Source organism: Panthera leo, chromosome E2 (assembly GCF_018350215.1).
Source record: "Panthera leo isolate Ple1 chromosome E2, P.leo_Ple1_pat1.1, whole genome shotgun sequence".
NCBI classification, from domain to species: domain Eukaryota; kingdom Metazoa; phylum Chordata; class Mammalia; order Carnivora; family Felidae; genus Panthera; species Panthera leo.
This window is the reverse complement of record NC_056693.1, coordinates 34,049,452-34,072,529: the sequence shown is the minus strand read 5'-3', so window position 1 is coordinate 34,072,529 and position 23,078 is coordinate 34,049,452. Positions and strand designations below refer to the sequence as shown.

At 54.7% G+C, this 23,078-nt stretch overlaps 1 protein-coding gene across 1 annotated transcript; it reads left to right on the top strand.

Moving 5' to 3' along the window:
• The first annotated feature begins 1,036 nt into the window (after positions 1-1,036).
• On the top strand, positions 1,037-21,488 carry LOC122208035 (plasmolipin). Its single transcript, XM_042918608.1, has 4 exons — positions 1,037-1,275; positions 16,869-17,042; positions 19,227-19,349; positions 20,482-21,488. The coding sequence occupies exons 1-4, from the start codon at positions 1,141-1,143 to the stop codon at positions 20,596-20,598; spliced, it is 549 nt and encodes a 182-aa protein (XP_042774542.1). The 5' UTR covers positions 1,037-1,140; the 3' UTR covers positions 20,599-21,488.
• The last annotated feature ends 1,590 nt before the right edge of the window (positions 21,489-23,078 follow it).

The window sequence follows — 23,078 nt, the reverse complement described above, 5'->3', positions numbered from 1 at the left end:
TCTGCATAAATGTCACTTCTCTGAGAGGTCTTCTGTGCCTAGTTTATCTAAAAATTGACTCCTGGCCATCTCTGTCACATCCTCCTATTTTATTTTACTCACAGCATTTGTCACTGAAGTCATTTTTTCTTCCCAGTTCATTACTTGTCATCCCCAGTAGAAAGTGGGATCTGAGAAGCCTCGCCTGGCTTGTACCTGCTGTATCCCCAGGGCCTGGGATAGGGCCTGACATATAGTAGGGGTTCTGCAAACACTGGTTGATAAATAATCTGTACAAGCTTCCAAGGCCCGAAGGGTGTGTCTATGTATGCGCATGCGCGCATGTGTTTCGGGGTGCAGGTGGAACAATGAAACCCTAACTCCAACATCGTCTCCCACCTTGTGAGTGGCTTCCCCCCATCACGGTATGTCAGGGGCTTCATTTATTTTACACAACAGTCCCTCTATTACAGACGAGGAAACCGAGGCTCAACGATCTTCTAAGTTACTGCTTAGCGCGTTCGGAAGTGAAAACCACATCAGTGGAGTCAGGTGCAGCCACAGTTTACTCAGCCCCTCACCTCCTGGGTGCTAGGTCTCCCGGACTCCTTAGGCGGCGCTGCACAGAGGGGCGGACCCCGCCTTAAGGAGAGAGCTCAGAGAGAAGGGCACCCAGCGCCCTGGAGGCATCCAGGAGAGGGCCTGTAGCACTGCGCTCTGCCAGCCGAGTTTACCCTGGGCTTGGAAGTGACGGGCTAGGAGGGCGCGGAGCAGCGGTCAAGGCTGCGGCGAGGGTGAGGGCGAGTCCCGGCAGGCGGCTTTCCTCGCTAGAGAAAGGAGCCGCCGTCCAGGCTGGTTGTGGCAGAGACCCATCTCATCGGCCGCGGCCTCGGTGTCCCCGTCTGGAAAGTGGGACGCGGCCTCGAACGGCGCGGGGTGGGTGGGGGCGGCCAGCGGGGAGCGAAGCGTTAAAGGGGCGGGTCCCGCGGCGGGGGCGGGGCCGCAGCTCGACAGCACCTGAGGGCTCGCGGCTCCCCGCCCCTGCACTGCGCGGAGCGCCGGAGCCGGAGCCCCCGGGGAGAGCGGCGCGGCTGCGGGCACTCGCGGCGGGAGGGGCGGCGGCGGCGGCTGGAGCGACGTCAGGAGGCTAGCGGAGCCGCCATGGCCGAGTTCCCGTCGAAAGTGAGCACGCGGACCAGCAGCCCCGCGCAGGGCGCCGGCACTTCGGTCTCCGCGCTGCGCCCGGACCTGGGCTTCGTGCGCTCCAGCCTCGGTGCGCTCATGCTGCTGCAGCTGGTGAGCGCGCGCGGGCCCGCGGGGTCGGGGGCGGCCGGGACGGGAGGAGTCGGGGCTCCGGGGGCTGCCTGGTTTGCTCCTAGTACACCGTCACCTTCGGCTCCCGTGGGCCGCGACGCGCGGTGCCTATCCCGGGGCGCCTCCGGGACGCACGCCCCCGAGACCACCCTGGAGGCCTCTCGCCTCGAGACCTCCCCGTTGCAGACCCTGCAAGCACCCGCGTTCGGGGGCCCGCTCTCGCACGCCCGTCGAGCCCTAAGGTGGTCACTGGAGGCCAACCAAAGGAGCGCTCACAGACGCACAATCGCTGCGCACAACTGTCTTTCTCAGTCTCTGCCTTTGCCAGGACGTGGCCCCAGCCCTCCAGGGCACCCGGCTGGAGTGAGGCAAAGTCCCCTCCGAGTGGCTCCGCGTAGTCACTCCCCAGAACACTCCTTGTCTAATCAAGAGGGCACATCCGTTCCGGCGCGTACATTTAGACGCGGCCCTGGGGGCTCCCGCGCGAGAGCCGGGCTTTTCTGGCTTCCACTGGGTGCCCCACCAGGTTCCAGCCGGTTTGGCCGGTCCCGTGGGGCCGAGATACCCCGCCCGATGCAGGCGGGAGGGATTTGTGGGAAGCTAGAGGCAAGGCTCGGATGCCTCCCCGACCCTGTGCACACCCCGGGAGAGACAGACCGGTGGGGACGCCCCACTCCTCCACACATCAGTTCAGGCCCATAGTACCCTCAGGTGGCAGTCAGGAAGCCGGGTGGCTGCCCTTGTGGGAAGCTTCCCCACCAACTGAGGGTCCGTTTTCAGAGGACTAGGGTGGAACTGGAGGTGGGCCAGGATCCATTTTCTTTTAGGGCATCTCCCGCCGTCCCCTCCTGCCGGGTCCTAGCTTGACTGCCAGGCTGGAAGTCTAGGTGGTCGGAGATTTCCCCCGCCCAGGTGTCTGCCCGCCTCCATCTGCACCTGGGTCAGTGCTGGCTCTGTTTTAGAACTTCACAAATCTCTCCCTGGGGCCCCCTCCTCCATCCCAGTCTCAGACTCTTGGAGGGGTTTGTTTAAAATGTAGATTCTTGATCCCCACCCCGGAAGAAATGTGGAATTGGAATTTGAATCTCAGGAAGTGCAGCCCAGAAATCTACATTTGTAATCTTCTCTCAGTTGTTTGGGAGATTCTGGAAGGTGGGTAGGAGGTCGGGTTGGGGGCTGATTGAAGTCGGCTGGTAGAAAGCACCTCTCAGGAGCCGTGCTCCTCCTGGGTGGGAGCCTCGGGCCCTGGGGGCAGAGGAGAGGGGGGATGAATTCGGAGAGGGAGCTTTTGAGTGGGACTTCACTGAACTCTGTGGCAGAGCGAAGGAAAGGGGGTTCAGAGTGTGGGGTGCTGTGTGAGCAGGGCTTGGGGATGGGTGAGTGGAGAGGAAGTTGGGGGGAGTAGGAATCCGGTTGGTGAAGCTGGAGTTAAAGCCCTTTTTCTGAGGAGGTTGGAAGCTGAGGGCCTCGAGTACCACCGCGGGAGATGGGAACCCTGTTCAGCTGGCAGCCTCAGCGGAGTTTGCAACAACGGGGAGATCTCTACGGGGCTCTGCAGAGGCTGGTGGGCTGGAACCCTAGGCCGTGATCCTGGTTGTCTGGCATCTTTTGCATTTGAACAGAGAGCTGGGGTTGAGCACATAAGAGGGCCCTGCTGTCCCTGCCAGATCCCCGGTCGATTCCTCTGCAGGAGGCTATTTCTGATTTGGGGGTCCCTGTGGGCCCAGCAGCCCCGCCCTGAGCATCTGGGCCCCTTGCACAGATATCAACACTGAGGTCTACGTAGAGTGTAGAGGCCTGTGGGGAAGCTTGGCACTTAGGTCTCCGGACTCCTAGGGACTGGGTGTGAGTGGGGTGGCCTTCCTTTGCCCTCCCGGAAGTGCCTTTGCCCCTGGAGGTGGGGGGGGATGAGGGTCTCTCATCAGAGTTCTGAAGACCTGCACCTTTTAGTGCCTTAACCAATCCACTTGTGGGAGAAGCTGTTTCCTGAGCTGTTTCTTTGGCCACAAAAGACAGTTTCAATGGATGGCTTCCTGGTTCCACCTAACAGGCACCGCCATCTGCTGGGAAGCCATGAAAGCTCCCACCAGTCAGGTGCGAACCATGCTCCAGGTTCTTTGGCAAGGGCATTCTGTCCTCTTATTCTCCCCATTTTACAGGTGAGTAAGCTGAGGCTCAGAGGTTAGTTATTTGTCCAAGATCTCACAGAGTGAGAGAGCTGGGATCTAAGCCCTGGGTGGTCAGACTTTTCTGGCTCATGTTCTTAACTACCACGGTCAGCTGTGCTCCCACAGGTGACAGGTGTGGTGCTTTTGAGGGAGTGATGGAGGTCATCCCTGACACCTGCCTGCTCTCCAGGAGCTCTTAGTCTGTGAGGGAGGTGCCCAGAGGATGAACGTTTTGTGCACGGATCAGGGAAGGCTGCATGGAGGAGACAGTAAGTGGGAGATGAAAGCTAATTCTCCTTTATTTCCCAAAGGATTTGGTGATGTTTTCTAGAAATGGTGGGAGGAGGGAGGAGGGGTGGGCAGAAAGGCCCCAGCTCCTTGGGAAGGAGATGTGCTTTTTGGTATTAAATGTGCCCTGAAGAACCTCACTGTTCACTGATTTATCACCCCCACATCTGGGTCCAGAAAGAATTTAAATGGAATGTGATATTAAGCCATGTACAGCAGAAAAGTTAAAGTAATACATTGCTTTTTTTTTTTAAAGCTTGTTTGTTTATTTAGAGAGAGGGAGAGAATGAGAGAATCCCAAGCAGACTCTACACTGTCAGTGAGAAGCCCGATACAGGGCGTGAATTCACGAACTATGAGGTCATGACCTGAGCCAAAATCAGGAGTAGCTCGCCCAACCAACTGAGCCACCCAGGCACCTCTAAAGTAATATATTTCTTGAAGTTGGGGTGTGTGTGTGTGTGTGTGTGTGTGTGTTGGAGGGGGAAGGGTTGATTTAAAGAGAGCTAAAAAGAGATCACTGTACTAGGAATCTATAGCAAGTTTAAGGTTGTTGATTCTTTTAAATTATTTTTTAAGGTTATTTTGAGAGAGAGAGAACGGGCGAGTGGGGGAGGAGCAGAGAGAGGAGAGAGTGGGAAGCCGCTGAATCCTACATAGGGCTCAAACTCAGGAACCACAAGGTCATGCCCTGAAGGCTGTTGATTCTTTGTTGAGTTTCCTAGCGGCCTAGGCAAAGGGGGAAACATGATGCATTTATGAAGGTAGCATCTAAAAAGCAAGCAGACGAGTTTGATCTAGAGATAACTCTTGGTCATAAAGAGTTCCAGAAAGAACTGGAGGCTTTGATGCTGCCAATCTTTGTGTGGCTAGGATGTGGCAGGAAAGTTGTGCAACGTGTGGTCAGCTGGTACTTGTGGCCCTGGGGGAAAAGATGATCCTACCTGGGTTTACTGGTGAGGAACTTGTATAAGGTCACACCTGGTAGAGTGTCACAGTCAGAATTTGCACTCAGATCTGGGAATCCGAAGCTTGGCTCTAGCCTCCTGTTTTGTGTTTGGTTTTTTTTGTTTTTTTCGCTTTCTTTTTTTTTTTTTTTTTTTTTTGGTGGGGTGGGGGGGTGGAGGTTTCTGGTGTCCTTTGGAGCAGAAGGAAAGGAACTTCAGGAAGGGAGACTCATCAGGGGCCAGGGCCACTAGGGAAGGCTTCCTGACAGAAGTGGGCCCTGAAGGGTTTAGTTACAAGGAAGGGAGTAGTAAGAAGGAGGTTCCGAACAGATGAACCTCAGAACAGGTTGTGTAAAAGTCCAGCAGTCAGAAGGCATCCCTGAGGCCTCAGGCGCAGAAGCCCAGATAAATAGACTGTGGCAACAGGGCTGTCAGTATTTGGTACCTTCTGTCCTTCCTTTTTGCAGGTGAATGAACAGCTCTCAGAAGCTTCACCTGTCACTAGATCACTGTGATCCATGGGTCTTGCAGAGTACTGGGGGGAGCGAGCCTTCGTGTCCTTGTCGGTAAAAGAGTGATGGTGAGATAGGGAGGAATACGAAAGATGATGCTGTAAAGGGCTTGGTGCAGCGTGTTTTGGAATGAAGGGCAGTTAGGATTCACAAACCCATAGAATCGTAGGGTTCTTATGCTTGCTTCCAGAGGTCCCTCGAGCTTGTATGCTTCCAGGGACGGGGAGCTCAGTTCCTCTCAAGGCTGCCTGCTCCATCCTTGCGTATTTGGGAGTGTTAGAAAGTTCTTCCTTAAGGTGATCTTGGCTCTGTCCCCAGCCCCCCCGCAGGCACTTCGTTCCTCTCCAGGCGGGGGGCAGGGCAAGTTACCTGCAAGTTACCTCTCTCCCCCAGGAGGAGGGGAGGAGGCTGCCCGGGTGAGGTGGTTGGGGTCTCAGAAGTGCGTGCAGAGGTCAGCCACATTGGAATTGCAGTGCCGGGGCCTCCCGGGGCTTTCCTCTTTCCTGAGCACTGAGACTTGGGGGTTTAGCCTCCTTGGTGCAGCGTTCCAGGCCCTGCGAGCTCCTCTTCTGCCTCCTGTGTCCAGAGGAAACCAGGGCTTTGTATTGTTAGCTCCACCCACACGCCCATTTGGTCCTGCCAGGAGGGAGTTGAGTATTCGCAGTAAATATGTGAGCACACTCTCCTTAAAATGTCAAAACTTATAACACAGAAGGCCAAAGTTGTTCCTGGATCACCTGCCCCTCTCCTCAAGGGGACCACTGTTGGGTGTTTCTGGTTCTTTTTCCTGTACATTGTAAAAAAAACATGGATGCTTTTATTCTGTATCCTTTGTCCAGCACTTTGCTTTTCTTACACGCCAGGCACCTAAGATCCTCTCTGTCATACCGAGCTGTGTCCCTCCCTGTTAACGGTTTCAGGGTCTGCCCTAGTGTCACTGTTTCTCTGTCGAGGGGCCCATTTAAGGGGTGGCCCAGTCGGTTAAGCGTCGGACTGTTGATTTCAGCTCATTCGTGATGCCAGGGTCTTGGGATCAAGCCCCGCGTCCGGCCGTGCACTGAGCGTGGAACCTGCTTAAGATTCTCTCTCACCTTCTGCCCCCCTCCCCTGCTCACACTTTCTCTAACAAATAGTATGTCTTTCAAAACTGTTGTATTGAGAAAGTTATACAGGCATATGGCAAAACATTCAAACAACGCAAAGGGTAATTAATGAAAGCCTCGTCTCTCTCATCCCGGACGCGTCCCCCGAGGCAGCCACCTGTGCGAAGGCGTAGTCCCCGCTGAGTCGAAGCCTTCTACACATAACCGTGTCCTCGCTTAAAAACCACAGATGGGAACACTGGGTGTGTGTGCCCACCCCGCCTGGCAACACCCTTGGGGATGTTCTATGTCAGCACACACTGCACTGTGTTTCTTTTTCTGATCCTTTATGTTCTTCATTCTTTAATAGGTAATATATTTACTGCGGTTCAGAGTAAAATAGCCTGGGCAAGAGCACGGTGACAAATCTCTGTCCCTTCCTGGTTTCGAGTTGCCCTGTCCACCCCCCACTCTTGTTTCCCAGCTGCCTTGTTTCTCAGACTTTCTCTTTAAGGAGAGAAACGCACATGTGGCACACCTCTCCCCACATTACCCAAGGGATACGGTCTCTCCACATCCTTCCGCACTTCGCCTTTTCCACTCAAAAATGTGTCTTGGCAGTCTTTTCGTCTCCGCGTGTGGAGCACAATCACATTGGTCTTTGGGCTTTGCAGCGTTCCATTGTGTGACTTGAGTGGCCCCGTTCCTTTGTGGACAGACATGTGGCGTTTCCACTCTTGCTGCTGCACACGTTGTCGCAAGGAATGATCTCACGCGAGCCCCTGAGTGCGTCTGTACAGTACATTTCCAGAAGTAGGACTGCTGGCTCAGGGTATGTGTGTGTGATTTTGAGAGAGATTGCCACACGCCCTCCGTAGGGGTCACCAGCCTGGTGAATTAGCACCTGCTTCCGTCTGATAGGTCAGGGTAGCACGGGCAGTAAGTAGCGTTTGCATTTCTCTTATGAGTGAGGTTGACCTTTAAAAAAACATGGTTTGCTTTTTAAATTTTTTTTTTAATGTTTCTTTATTTGTGAGAGAGAGACAGAGACAGTGTGAGCGGGGGAGGGGCGGAGAGAGAGAGGGAGACACAGAATCGGAAGCAGGCTCCGGGCTCCGAGCCCGACGCGGGGCTCGAACTCACGAACTGTGAGATCATGACCTGAGCTGACGTTGGACGCTCAACTGACCGAGCCACCCAGGCGCCCCTAAAAGCATGTTTAAGAGTTGTTTATATATCGTTGTCTGTTTGTATACTTCCTCTGTTCTATAAAGTTGTAAGTCTGTCTTTCAATTGCTAGGAGCTTCAGATGACTTGCAAACATCTTTTTCCTAGTTTTGTTTTTGATTTTGGTCATGGTGTTTTGTTTTTTGTTTTTTTTTTTTATGCCACACAGACTTCTATATATATATTTTTATAAATGTTTGTTTATTTTGTGGGGTGCCTGGGTGGCTCAGTTGGCTGAGCGGCCGACTTCAGCTCAGGTCATGACCTCGCGGTCCGTGAGTTCGAGCCCCGCGTTGGGCTCTGTGCTGACAGCTCGGAGCCTGGAGCCTGCTTTGGATTCTGTGTCTCCCTCTCTCTCTGACCCTCCCCCGTTCATGCCCTGTCTCTCTCTGTCTCAAATAAGCATTTAAAAAAAATAATAAATGTTTCTTTGTTTTTGAGAGAGAGAGAGAGAGAGAGAGAATGAGCCAGCAGGGGAGGGGCAGAGAGAGAATCCCAAGCAGGCTCTGCATTGTCAACACAGAGCCCACTATGGGGCTTGATCACACGAACTGAGCCGAAGTCAAGAGTCAGTCGCTCAACCGACTGACCCACCCAGGCACCACCCCTCCAGTTTGTTTATTTTTAATTGAAATGCATTGGACGCTATTACAGTAAATTGTTATACATTTGTACAATGGCGTACCATGCAGCTAGTAAAAAGATAATGTCTTACCCCTTGGAGAAAACAATAAGGCAGCTCTGTATGTGATGGCCAACAGCCTCCAGGCTGTACGGTTAAGTGAAAAAAGCAAGGTGCAAAATTTTGTGTGTAGAATACTACCACTTGGGGCGCGTGGGTGGCTCAGTCGGTTAAGCATTCAACTTCGGCTCAGGTCATGATCTCACAGTCCGTGAGTTCGAGCCCCGCGTCGGGCTCTGTGCTGACAACTCAGAGCCTGGAGCCTGCTCTGGATTCTGCGTCTCCCCATCTCTCTTTATTCCTCCCCCACTTGTGCTCTGTCTCTGTCTCTCTCAAAGATAAAAACATTTTAAGAAAATACTGTTGTTTGTATGGGAGAAATAGGGAGACTGTAGCCAGACACCTGTCCAAAGAGTGTGTGCGTGCTCGTGCACATGATCTCTGGAGAGATGCATAAGAAACCACTCTCTGTTGCCCCTGGGGAAGAAGTGGAGTCTCAGGGGAGGAGGGAGACAGGTCAAAAACACCCTTTTACTGCCTCCCGTGTCCTACAGATTAGGATTTAAAAAATCAGTTTATGTATTTAAAAAATAAATGAAATAACGTATTGACAAACCTTTAAATGAAAATACAGAGTCCAAAAGTAGTACAGGTAGTTTGTGGGTATGGCAAAAACTACAAAGGTGGCACTTGAAGGCCCCTCAGGCTCAGATTGGGGAAGACACTTTCCCATGAACACACAGCAGCAAGCAGTAGCCCTGAATTCCGGGTTACTGGCTGGGTGACCTGGGGTGGTCTCCTTAACCAGGTATAAATGGAAGCAGCCTGCAAAGCCGTCCACTCTGGTGGATGGTTGCTGTTTCTGTCCGTGTGGCAGGGTCAGGTGTTGGTCAGCCCTTGACAGCTGGTGAGTTGTTTGTGTGGCGGGATTCAGTGAGGACCGGGCCCTGATCTCCTGTTCATAGAAAGTCTAGGGGAGCCACCGGGGTGCCGCCCTGGTCCCCATGGCCACCAGGAACCTGTATGGTGGGCAGGGAGGGGTGAACTATTTTTCTTGGTAGCCCAGTGAGCTCAGCCCTCGATACTAACAAGCCCTTTGCTGTTGGTCTGGGTTGGCCTGTCCTGTTTGCCCAAGGGGGAGAGGCCAGGGTGGCACCCCAGGGTCTCATAGGGAGATTAGGGCACGAAGGCAAGGGCCGAAGGTCATGTAGGGCTCAGCATTCAAGCTGCTAGGCGATAGACCTGGGCCTGTTCTAGGTCATTCTAGCTTTCATTTGGGGGTGAGGGAGTCACACATCAGATGATCTGCCACCCTATATGAGGCTGGCCAGATGGAGTCACCTGTCCCTCCTTGAAGTTAAGATGGGGCAGGGCTTGTGGGTTGTCACCCACAACAGTTCTAGAGTCAGGACCAGAGCCAGTGTCTGAGGAAGGAGGGTCAGGGAGTATGGATGACCTTCAGTTCAGGCTCTCTGTACCACCTTGTTCCCCATCAGGTGGGGCCAGGCTGCATGGGTTTAGTGAAGTTCCATATGCTCCCGACAGCCAGCTCTCTCTGGAGGGTCACTGGCGGGACTGGGACCTGTTTGTGGTGCCAGGCCCCCCAGGGTGCTAAGTACATAAGCTTCTGTCATCCCTTCTGCCCCAGGGTTCAAGGTCTGCCCTGCCCCTTCTCTGCCCTGGTCTCCCCCCCACCCCGTAATATGGAGACCCGTCCTCCTCTGGGCGTCTCCAGCTGGTGGGCCACAGAACTGTCCAGGCCCCACCCCCTACTGTGTGAGACCTTGGGCCAGGTCCAGATCTTCTAAGGGCTTGGTTTCTTCATCTGTGAAATGGGCTGTCTGGCCCCAGAGTGGAGAATGGGAACTGGCCCGGGGATAAGCAGGAGGCAGTCATTGGGAAGATTTTTCTAAAACTCTGAGGGAGACCACAAAGTAACAGGGTAGCAGCGGGCTCCTTGACAGGCACTGGAGGTAGGGGGCTCTAGGGGCAGCTGGGCCACTGGGGTGGGTGTGCAGAAACCTCTTCCACCTCTGGGATTTAAAATTTTCAGTTCCGAGACTCAAGACTGAAGAATAACAAGTAATGTGACAAAAGCCGCATTTGGAAAGCCTTGCCTCTGGGTGAGCCAGACCCTGGGCCAGTATTCCCGTCCCCGTGCTCCCTGCCACAGCCCGGGGTGGGAGAGCCACGTGCTGCGTGCGCAGATTCTGGTGGCAGGCTCTGTGTTTCTTTCCCAGGGTCCGTAAGGGAGCCTGGCGCACAGCCGGCCTTCAGGAGACTTTGTTCAGTGACCGAATGGCTCTCCCGTGCCCGCTTTCCAGTGAAAGGGAGGCTGAGAGGAGGTAAACACGGTGCCAGGCCTGGTGGAGCCGGGAGGTGGCCCCAGGGCCCCTGAGTGCTCAGGTATACAGTGTATACAGCGAGCGCTCAGAGTATACAGAGCGGGAATTCCGCGGAGCCTAACCCCCAAGCCCGCCTCCTCTGCACCGGGCGGGGGTGGTGCGTGGGGTTGTTGTGGCCAGTTCAGGCACCCGGAGCCTCTGTCCCCTGCGCCTTTGTCTCCTGTGACACAATGGGTGGCTTTTTGTCCCCATAAAGTCCCTTTCACTGTAGGGAGAAGGGCCAGGGCGGGGGTGGAGACTGGGCCTGGCCAGGCCAAGTTCTGAGTGTCCTCAGCTGCCCAGATGTGTCCCTGTGAGGGGGAACCCCGGACGGGCTCATGTTGCCCCTGGACCTCAGTTCCCTGGATGGTGCAGTGGGGAGAAGGGAGTCCTGGGGGCTCTTGGGTGGGCCCCATCCTCATATCGTCTCCAAAACCTTTGGGTTTATTGTCAACGTTTAAGAAGCTGAAAATTTCACATAGAAATTCAGATGTTTAGTGTCTCTTGGAAAATTGGAAGTCCTGGAACCCTGGGCTGCATTCCCCCAGGTGCCAGCAGGCTGCTCTCAGCTCCGCAGTCCCCACCTGACCCACCTTGGCCATTTCTGTGACCTGCCTGCCTTGGCTGAGTTTGAGTCCCCAGTGTCAGACTCCAGGCTCTGAGGTGCTGTCCCTCCTCGTGGCTCCCTCACTCTGGGGGATGGAACAGTCTGACAGCCCCCGAAGTCACTCCGGACTCCTACAGCTGTTAACTTTTTCCTTTACCTGCAATGACACGCCTGCGAGGTGATCAGGATAGGTGTGCCTGCCCAGCTGTCTCACATGTCAAATGAGGAAATAGACCAGAAAGGTTAGGTGACTCTCCCAAGGCTACACAGCAAATCCACAAGGGTCTGACCTGGCCCAGAAGTGGAGAGGGTTAGGAGAGTGGGGGTGACTGTCCCTGGGTGGGAGAGGACTTAGCTTAGTGCTGGGCTGCTGGAGTCCCTCCCGTACTGGGGGGGGGCGGGGGGGAGGAGGAGAGGGCTTTGGGTCCCCCTGGGGGGGAGGGGGTGTGCATTGAGGAGTGCCAGGCCCAGACTGAAGGGAGCCTTGGGGAACACTAAGCAGACCTTCTCTGTTCCTGTTGTACTAAGGGGAAGACTGAGGTCTAAGGGCTGAAGTGTTCTGCCCAGGGCCCTTCAACCTGTGAGGAACAGAGAGTACACTTCCAGGAGGTGTTCTAGAACTGAGCTGGGCCGCATGACATTCTGGGGCCTCCTCTCCAGATAAGCCCAGCTGCCTTATCTGAAAGACGGGTGGGGCACACGCTTATCACTTAATACACGGTGCCTGGTGCTTAAGGTTAGATATGGTGCTTAAGGTTAGACACATTCTTTACCTGAGGGAGGCCTCCCCGACTCCCCCCCCCCCCCCCCCCCCCAAGGAACTGCACACATTGTTACTACCTCAGGAACCAGGCAGAGAATGGATTGGAAAACCCATATTCCAACCTCAGACTGATAATTACAGTAGAACATGTATTGAGTGGTAAACCCATGTTGGGTATTGATCTGAGTACCTTACATATATTTATTTAATCTCAGAACTACCCTATGAGGTAGGCACCTTTTGAAGGTGAGGACACTGCGGCACAGAGAGGTTCAGCAACTTGCCCTAGGTCACGCAGCTAGGAAGTTGGCAGGGCCAGAGCTCGAACCCAGTGAATTAATAGGCCAGCCTTCCGTCAAAACTGATGCCGGTGTTACACAGGTCAGATCATGACATTCATCTGCAGTCAAAAGTTGCTCAGAAAGACATACTGGTTTCCTAGGGCTGTAGAAAATACCGATAAACTGGGTGGCTTCAAACAAATTTATTGTCTCGCAGTTCTGGAGGCTAGATGTCCAAAATCAATGTGTGGGCATAGTGGGTTCCTTCTGGAGGCTCTGAAGGAGAACCTGTTCCCTACCTGTCTCCTAGTTTCTGGTGGTTGCCAGCAGTCGTGTTCCTTGGCTTGGGGACATAGCACTCTGGTCTCTGTCTCCATCTTCACATGGCTTTCTACTTCTGTGTATCTCTGTCCGTTTTCCTTCTTTTTATAAGGACACCAGTCACTGGATCAGGGCCCATCCTAATCAAGGAACGCCTTTCTGTCTGGCATTTGTGATGAATCTCTCCTCTTTGCAGGTGATTTTAACAAAAATGTCGCTGTTCTTCAATTGTTTAGAAATTCTTTTGTAGGTGCAAAGGTCCTGGGGAATGCGTGAATGTGTCCTTTTTGACAGTCCTCATTTAAAGAGAAAAATCTCGGATCTGAAGTCTTTAGATTTTTTTCTCAGGGGGATTAAAAAAAAGGCCTGCACCTTCAAGATTTCCAGACAGTTCTCTTTATCTATAGTGCTTGCCCGAAGGAGATGTTGCAAGGGATGCATTAAAGGAGCGAGGGGATAAGGTTTGGTTCTGTGTTTGTGTGTCTGTTTCTCACAGAGAAACACGGGGGCAGATGATGAATGTGTAGGCAAGAGACAGGGACCTGGAGGTAAAGGCCACTTCGATATTGGTTGAATGAATGATCTCAGCGAGACGCACGTGCCGAGGCCTGTGCTCAGGGCACCAGAGCTGCAAGGTGACTGTCGTGGACAGAGGGGCCCGGGTAAGGCCCTGGAGACAGGCGGCTTCCTGCTCTCTGCCCTCAGCTACCTACCGCTGTCCCCCTCCTTCTGAAAAGTGGTGTTTACTCTCCTATAGGACCTATAGGACCATAGGACAAGCCCTCCGACCCCTTCTTCCCGCTAAAGTGTGGGTCCACAGCAGGAGGGCTGCTCAGGCTGACAGAGGGGTCAGCAGATGTGGGGCTGTGCCCTGTCCTGAGTGGGGTCTCCCTGAGGCCCTGGCCTGGGGTGCCCCGTTTGGATTCTTGGGGGAGAGCGGACGGGAAAAACCAGTCTGTCTGGTTCAGATGGAGAAGTGGACTTTTCCTTGTCTGAGGCAGAAACCGAGGCGGCAGCTCCCAGGGCACGGGGCCAGCGGGGCGCAGCCAGGAGGGACACCAGAAATTCCTGCTGCTTATCTAGCAGCTCATCTCTCCGAGGCTGTGCTTGCTGGTCTGGAAACCAGGGCTGGAGGGCAGGGCAGAGCCAGGAGACAGCTCAAGTGTCCTCATTTTTCACACAACACTAAGTAACCATCAGCAGCCTGGGTTCCAGAGAAGGACAGATCTGGGTTCAACTTCTGCCCTGCCCTTTACCCACAGGTGATCATGGGTGACCACAGGCTCATTTCCCTCTGAGCTTCTGTTTGGAAAATGGGGAAAATAAATAGTACCAACTGGTGAGGGGGTTACAGGGAAACGGTGGAATAAAAGGGGAGGTGCTTTCCAGAGGCCCGTGCGGCACCGAGCTGGAGAGCATTAAGTGGTTATTGCGATCAAATCCAGGAGTAATAATACTGATAATTCATAGGTGTACATTAGGGTAGACCGAATTGGTCCCTCCCTTCCTACCTTCCTTCCTTCCTTCCTTCCTTCCTTCCTTCCTTCCTTCCTTCCTTCCTTCCTTCCTTTTTAGTATTTCCTTACTTTTGAGAGGGAGAGAGAGAGGGAGACAGGATCCAAAGCAGGCTCTGCGGTGACAGCCCAGTGCATCACTTGAACTCACAGACCGTGAGATCATGACCTGAGCCGAGGTTGGACGCTTAACTGACTGAGCCACCCAAGCGCCCCTGGAATTGGTCTTTTCTTGATTTTCATTGCACTGCGTTTTCAACTTCCTTTTAGGTAGTTGGAACCTGCAGCACAATGGCATGGAGGCCTGTAAGGACCCTACTTTAAGATCATTTTTTGTCCCTGATGTGCCGAATTCTCACCTGGGAGGGTCCTGCTGCTTTAGGAGGGTTGGTTCTCCTTCGGAGCAGGGAGCTCACCCAACTCTGGGGGTGGGGGGGGGGGAGGGTGTTTCTGCCCCCCTGACGTGTCTGTTTTGAGCAGGGCATGCTGAGGATGGGTGGTAGAAGGTGGGGGCGATGGGCTGAGACAACCTGGCTCACGGGCCTCACTGGGAGCGGCTCTGTGCCCAGTTTGTGTGCCTGTGGGCAAAGCCCTGCCACCTGTCCCACCTTCCTCACCTGCAAAGTGGGCCTGCCCATCTCCGATGGGGCAGCTGAGGCTGGCGTGGTGCAGTATGGGTGGTGTCCCTGCGGACCCACCCCACTGGGTGACGGGGAACAGGCGCAGGGCTCTGGAGAGGAGGAGTGGATGCCTTTCCCGCCTCCCGCCCTGGGCTGAGATCTCTCCCCGGGTGGAGGGGGGGGGCAAGGCCCGCAGCACATTCACTGACTCACACCTGCTTCCTCTTTTAGTACACAGCACCTGTGCAGGGCAGGTGTCTGACTCCTACTTCACGGGTAAGGAAACTGAGGCCCGTTAGCTCCGAGCACATAGGTATTGAGCAGGTATATGCCAGGCACTGTTGAGCACCGGAGATGCAGCAGTGACCAAACCTGGATTCCTCACGGGGCCTGCATTCTGGTGGACGGACTGGAGTTGCCCCGGGAGCCGCACAGAGAGGGAAAGGTGCTCGCCCGGTGTCCCACAGCATGGGCAGGATTGACCCCTAGCTGTTGGCTTCCAGGCCTGGGGCTCCACCTCCCACTTTCCAGCGGTGCTGTGGGAGGGACGCCAATCAACCACACCCTTCCCCAGCCTCTTGTGCCCGAGCGGCAGGAGGACGAGAAGGGAAGGTCACAGGTCGCTCTAGGGGTTGCCGGACTCCGGGCCCACTCACCTAAGGCTGTTCTTGCCCAGCCCCCCAAGTGTAGGGGGATGGGTACTGAAACCTCCCTTTTGGTCCTTGGCAGGGGTACTTTGGTGGGGGTGCCTAGCAGGTGCCCAGCACTGGCCGGCAGAGGAGCTTTTGGCCTGGGGGGCGGGAGGGGGGCACTTTTTGTCTCTGAGACCAGTGGCTAGAGGTGGATCTTGCTTCTGAGGCGCTTCTCTGGGATCCAGCCGACGGTCTGCTCATTCTCAGGCTGTGGCAAGGTCACTGCGAGGCCTGCTGCCACGTGCCTGGGTGCCACCCAAGGAAAAAGAGGGCAGCTCTCTCTGTGCATCTTCATCAGCAGAGGAGCCTTTCTCCAAAGCCCCATGGTAGACCCTCCCTGCCTCAGCAGCCAGACCTGAGTCATGCCTAGCTCCAGAGATTCCAAAGAATGCCCTTGGGGACAAGGGAGGACGCCTCAGCCTAGGGGTCTTGGGCAGCAAGGAAGAGGGTAGGAGAGGTATGGAGGAGGCGGGGATGGCTACATGTGAGGTGTTGCTTGTGGGCTCTCCTGAGCCTCCTGGGCCGTGCCTCAGAGCAAGCCCGTTGCTCAGTCCCACGCTGCCAAGTTCCCCAAGCCGGTATCAGCCTGTCTGCGCAGAATTCCCCGTGGCCCGGAGGGCAGTGTATCCAGCGGGGAATAATAAAAGCAAACGTCTGTTGTACCCATTTATATACGTGAACTTACGGGTCCTTGATGTAGCCCTGTGAGGTAGGTATGGTCACTATACTCATTTTACAGATCGGGTGACCAAAGCACAGAGAGGTCGTGAACTTGCCCAAGGTCACACAGCTGGGAAGGGAGCAGGGTTTAAAACCAGGTAGTGGTTTTAAACGGCATGCAAGGTCCATGCTGTTAGCTGCTTCACACACTGCAGGGATATTGGAGCCCACCCTGCCATGTGGGAATGGTGCGAGACTCAGTTTCTCCCTGAGAAACTGGGGATGGTAGCACCTGTATAGAGAGGCAGTTAGGAGAGTCAGAGAAGGTGGGAAGGGCTTGGTAGGGTGTCACGTGGAAGTCACCCTGAGGCCCTGGGTGGAAGGACAGCACAGGCTGTGGGTTTTCCCACCTCTGGAAGTTGGACTGTGTCCATCCCTCAAGGATGGCGACTTCACCTTTCAGCAGCTTTTACTGAGCCCAGGTACTGGCTGCCAGGGTGCAGCTATGGGTGAGACAGTCATTGGCCTGCCCCCAGGGAACTCAAAGGCTGGGAAGGAAACAGTATCCCAGTCCTGGGTGGTAGGTGCCCAGGGGGGCCATGTGAGCACAAAAGAACGTTCTAGAACCCAGACTGGAGGAGCAGGGAAGGTGTCCCACGGTATGTTAACATTTCACCTGAGGATTTGGTACATGGTGGTATACAGTAGGAGCCAGATAAATATTTTTCTCGACTAAATGAGAAATGTGTCCTGCAGAGGGAGCCCTGTGGCCTCCAGCCAGAGCGGTGGGGGTTCTGGGGGACTCTGGCCCTGTCTCGTCCCTCCAGGTGCTGGGGCTGCTGGTGTGGGCCCTGATTGCCGATACCCCGTACCACCTGTACCCAGCCTACGGCTGGGTCATGTTCGTTGCTGTCTTCCTCTGGCTGGTGACAATTGTCTTCTTCATCCTCTACCTGTTTCAGCTGCACATGAAGTTGTACATGGTGCCCTGGCCACTGGTGGTGAGTCTGGGTGGGAGCCGGGGGGGGGGGGGGGGGGCGGGGGTGCTTCCAGGCTGACCCCTCTGCCTCGGGGAGGCACTGTGACGGTAGGACCTTCCCTAGTGAGGAGTGGCTCGTGGGGGCTGGCCCTCAGCCAGCCTGCAGGGCCGAGTGGGGGAGGGAAGATCGATGGCCACAAACCAGGGAGGACACAGGTTTGGCTTTCTCCGTGGGAGGGAGTAGAAGCGAGGAGCTCTTGAATGGAGAGCCCAGAGGCCATTTGGGATCTTGAAAGTATTTTTCCTTTTTGGGGGGCAGTGGGGATTCCCGTGTTGCCAAGGGTCTGTTGGACTCTGGCAGCCCTGTGTCTGGAGGCTGGGCTGAGCTGTCCGGAATTACCCGGGACGAGGCCCTCACAGCCTGGGAGAGGGTGGTGTCCCAGGTTCGTCCGGGCCAGTCTCCTCAGGACACAGAGCTGAGAGCGTCCATAGGAAGGACCCCGGCCAGACACACAGAGAGCTGCTGGGCTTTTTTCTCTGACCCGGAAAACCCCTGCAGCTGGGGTCTGAGGCTTTCAGCTCTGCTGCGAGGCAAGAGAGGCACATGATTGTAAGACAAGCGAGGCTGGGACTAGGCGGCATTGTTTGGAATTCAATGACTTTTTAAACCGAGGAAACGTGAGTCATCCTCAAGACAGACCGGGTTTGTTAGATCTTGACATCACTGGCAGGAGCCAGGCAGTGTTCGTGGCGGGCACTGGGCTTGGAGGGAAGATCCTGGGATGAGGAGGGGTGGCCGGACTTCCTGGCTGGGATCCAGCCCTTGCTCTGTGTCCCAGGAGCCTTGAAGAAAGATCTCCCGAGATGGCGAGGCCTCAGTGTCCCTGATTGGGGCTCTAGCCCCAGCTGTTGATGGAAGGAGGCTCCTTTCCTGGGCCCATTAGCAGATAGGGCAGGGAAGGCTTGACTGCATCCAGAGAAGATTGGATAGGGATCGCCAGATGGTCATTGTCTGGGACAGGGGCCACCAGCACCCTACAGGGCCCGGGCAAGATGAGTGAGTGAAGTAGATCAGGAGGGGTTCCGGAGACCCCGCATCCACCTGTAGGGATGCCATAGGGAGCCACCTCTCCTAGTTCCTACTGTTAGCGGGAGTGCAGGCCCCCTGGTGCCAACTCTTGATATTTTAGGATCGAAAGTTTTATATGAAATCTTCAGGTTTTCATATGAAATCTGATTTTAGAATGTTGGTGATTTTTATTTATTGAAAATAACCTTTATTTTTTCTAAATGTTTATTATTTTGAGAGTGAGCGAGCAAATGAGCCAGCAAACGAGGGGGTGGGGGGAGCAGAGAGAGAGAGAGAGAGAGAGAGAGAGAGAGAGAATACCAAGTAGGCTCTGATCTGTCAACACAGAGCCCCATGTGTGAGATCATGACCTGAGCGAAATCAAGAGTCGGACACTTAACCCGCTGAGCCACCCAGGTGCTCCTAGAATGTTGGTAGTTTTAAAAAAAAAATCTATAGGTTGAACCAGACATGCCTGAGCGCCCCCAGTTTGCATTGTCTGCTAAGACTATTTACTGCCTCCAGGGGCCAAGCACAGGGGAAATGGGACTCAGCCTGAATGTCAGCCGAGGGTCCTCCCTGTCAGTCTGGTCCAGAACCCTGCGGGGTCCTGACCCTGGGGGGCCTTGAGCCGAAGATGTGGCCAAAAGGCAGACATAGATTCCTCCCACCGGGGTAGAGAGGGATGTGAGGTGCTCCCAGGCCCAGCCTCAGGACCAAGGCCTGCAGTGCCAAGAGGGAGGGCCGAGCTTGCGCTGAGCCAACATGGAAGAGCGTGGCCCTGGAGTTCTTTAGCTGGTGCTCTTTAGCAGGCCTTGGTTCAATCTCCTGCCATTGGCAATGGGTTTTGCCTCTTGGGACCGCCGCTGCTCCTGACCAGATCACTTCGGGCCTCCCCATCGTGTCCCCTCCCCGCTGAGCCTTAGGTGTGTTTACGTTCCCAGCTCAGATGGCCACCGGCCTGACCCCATGTGGACTTCCCTTCTAGTGGCAAAGACCCAGGTCTCCCTCCCCTTCCTTGAGCCCCAGCCCCGGTCCTGGATACTAAAGGCAGGTGCCGTTGGGAACCAAGAGGTTCCACGCTTCCTGGAAGAGTCTGCTGTCTTAAGCCTGTTCTCCCCTCCCCCCGCCCCCCAGTTAATGATATTTAACGTGGGCGCCACCGTTCTCTACATCACGGCCTTCATCACCTGCTCTGCCGCCGTCGAGCTGACGTCCCTGAAGGGCACCCGGCCGTATAACCAGCGTGCGGCTGCCTCTGTGAGTATGGTTCCCCGGGGTGTCCTTGGCAGTTAGTTACAGGGGAGACGGGCCAGACCGAGTCTATGCCCCAGGACTCCCACCACTCTCTGGACTGAGGCCAGCATCCACCACCGCTAGGGTTATCATCTCAGGGGTTCAGGGAAGCTGAGCTTTCAGTCTTCCATAATTAACAGTAAAACCTTGAGGAACCAGAATGCTCGGGAAGTACTTTGTGGTAGTAAATGAAGTTCTGGGTTAACCGTTGAACTTTGTTGTTAACCTGGGTGTTCCATACTGATTGACAGTCATATGCCCCCTGGGAGGACCTGTTAAAAACTGTCGGCCCTTCTTGAAAGGGGCATTTGCAAAACCTTTTGGCTTAAACCATTTGGGGGGATTTACAGGGTCTCTCAGAAAGGCCAAACTCGGGCTCCCCGTGAGGTAGCCAGTGAAATACCAGTGACCCCCGCCACACCTGTCCTGCCTGACTCCACGGGGCTCCACACAGACCTTTCCTCACAGGACCCTTTGACTCCCACAGTGAGGAGGACAGGGACTGGTAGTCCCTGTGGACAGACAAGGAAACTGAGGCTCAGAGAGGTGAGCACACCTAGGGGAAGTCCAGGGTAGGGCAGGAGTTAGACCAGGAAGAAGATGGTTTTGAAATCCGTGGTAGAGACACGGAGCTTCTGGAAATGGCCACCGGTGCTAGCGTAGGGCACCTATGAACCGATTCCAGAAGATTCCCTGGAATCACAATGTTGTCTTTTTAAAACGAAATCCCTGATGTGTGTGTGAACTAGCTCCTACCCCTCGGTCACTCTTAGCACATCATCCAGTCGCCCTCATCACAGTCTGACATACCTTGCCTGTGTGGTTCTTAATAGATTCCCCCGCGAGAATGTAATGTCGGCAGCCCCAGAACCTGGCACCCATCGGCACCCCCACAGACACTTGCTGTAGGAGAGTATGGCTAAGTTGGAGTTGGTGCGGGTGCCAGAGCAACTTGTTCTGGTTAATGGAAGGGTGTTGCTCAAGGTTTTGCTGACTGTGGGTCTGAGGCGGTCTGTCTGGCACTCGGATCCCTGTCACCCTACCCCCCAGTGCCACAGCGCACACCAACTCAGCTTTGGTGTCTTCTTCCTTTCAGTTCTTTGCATGTTTAGTGATGATTGCCTACGGAGTGAGCGCTTTCTTCAGCTTCCAGGCCTGGCGGGGCGTGGGCAGCAACGCAGCCACCAGTCAGATGGCTGGCGGCTACGCCTAGGCCACCTGTGTCATGGCCCACCTTGGGGCCGAAGGCTGCAGCTGGGTCACAGCTGGGTCACAGCGCGGGGCGGCCTGCAAGCCCGAGGCGGCCTGCAAGCCCGAGGCCTGAGCCCTTTGTGGAGTCGGCCTGGAGGGACTACGCTTGCTCCGCTCTGCTCCTCAGACCCGGGCTCACCCAGCGCTCCTACGGAATCGGGATCCTTCCTCTGGTTTGGCCCAAGTCGGCAAGCGCCTGGGCTGGAGAGAGGCCCATGGCTGACACCACCTGCCCGTCCCCCGTATTTAGTGGAAGGTGACGGGGGACGCGGGACTCTCTGCTTTGTCTTTAGAAGACTCCAGTGTCCAAGGCTGGAGCCCAGTCTTCTCACCAACACTAAATACACTAACGAGGACTCCAGACCTGTAGCCGCTGGCCCACCGTAGAATAAGCCTAACAAGCCGTGCGTATTTACCTTAGTCTTTGCCCTGGGACTGCAGAGCGAGGTCTCTGAAACCGGCCTCATTCCTTCAACCACAATTCTGACCTGACCCTCCCTCCCTCAAGCCAACAGGTGGCTTCTAGGGAGTCATCTGTGGAAAGAGGGTTAGGATTTCTGACAGCATGGTCGTCCTTTTCCTGCATTTCAAACATACCAGTTATTTAAAGCAATCGGTCTGAGAAGCACTGAGAAGCAACTTCTCAGTGATTAAAAACCTGGCCAGGTTTCCGTCCGGTACCCAAGCCCTTGTTTGTAATATCCCCTCTGGGAAAAGCTAACCGTGCCACCTGCTTCCCGGACGCTGTTGATTAGGCACATGGGACATGGAGGAGGGAGGGACTCAAGACCTTGCCTGGTAAGTTGTCCCGTGCTTGGTGACTTGGTTCTCTTTGGGGTTTTTTTTGTTGTTTTTTACAAAAATAAAGCTGGAAGAACCTATTTGGAAAAGATGTTGGGTAATCATGGTTGTAGACGCTTATACAGCCCAGGAAGCCGCAGCTAAATGTTGTACTGGGAGGTTCAAAATCCGGTTCTGGACTTAGCACCCCCAGCTGCTACTCTGACTTGAGGCCACCTGAGTACCTTCCTGCTTGCTTTCTTTGCCAGGGATAGTTCCCCTTCATGCCAGCTGTCCTGACAGATTTAATAGACCCCCCCCCCCATTCTCAGAATGGTGTCCTTTTAACACTAAGCCAGTCATCCCAGCTTTAGGCACATCAAAGTCACCTTGCTGAAGGCGAGACTGCCATCCTGTCCCCTGCCTTGAAAGTGCGCAGTTCAGAGATCAAGTCATCAACGCGAATAACAGGCTGGATCCGGAGGGCCGGCGGCAGACCCCAGAGAGGAAGTCCTCCTGACCGAGCTTATGTTTCTGCTGCCACAGAGTAACATGCTTTGGATAGTAAGTAGGCTGAGGGGAGGGCATTTCTGGGCACCCCTGGGTCCTTTTGCAAAAACCCGGGGATAATTAGGATGTAACTCCAGTAGTCCGTAGGCTCCCCTTATCCACGTTCTCGCTTTCTGCGTTTTCAGTTACTCGCGGTCAGCTAGTAGCCTGGGAGCAGGCAGTCCTCCTCCTGAGGCTACCAGCAGGGTCAAGCTGCGCCAGTCACCTCACTTCATCTCAGCCTGGGGGCCAGACCTCACCTCCCATCATCACAAGAGTACAGGAAGTAGGATATTTTGAGAGAGCCCACCGTCACGTAACTCTTAATTACAGTATATTGTTGTAACTGTTCTACTTTCTTGGTGTTAACCTCTTACCATGCCTTTCTAAATTGAACTCTGTCACAGGTGTGGACGTACAGGGAGAAAGAGTGTGAAGAGGGTTCGGTATTATCCAGGATCTCAGGCATCCACGGGGAGGGGGTGTCTCGGGACAGATCCCCTGCAGGTGGGGGCTACTGTTGAGTCCAACAGTTGTGGGGGACCTGTTCCAGAACAGAGGGACGGGGTTAAGTCAGACACCCATGTCCTGGTTAGCCTGGGACAGGCCCACGGCCTGCCTGTTGTCCTGGTGTGGATACTAACAGGATCGCTTTTTACTCTCAAGTGGCTCAGAATATGATAAACGGAGTCATTCCATGATTAAGCCATAAGGAGAGAGTTTAGTGTTAAGATCAACTCATTTTCTTTTGGCTTAAGAGGAAACAAAGTCCTAGGCAAGGTCTTACCAGTTTCTGACCTAACACACAGCCCACTGCACTGTGGATATTAACATGCTTCCTCAAACAACTACCTTTCGGTGAGGCCGATGCCTCCCTGATCCTCAGACCCTGCAGTTGAAGGGTCTGCGCTTCCCTGTGCTTCCCACGGGCGAGGAGGTCTGAGCAATATGACAGGGCAGCTGTCACGGAGACTGGGCAGGATGGCGGGCTTTCTCATCCCAGCCAGCCCTGAGCCCCATCAAAGGTGGCACACGATGACGGAAGTCCCTGTGTGGACAGAGACAGGTTTCCGGTTTTATAAAATCAGAAAGCCTATCTGCTAATAGTAAGCA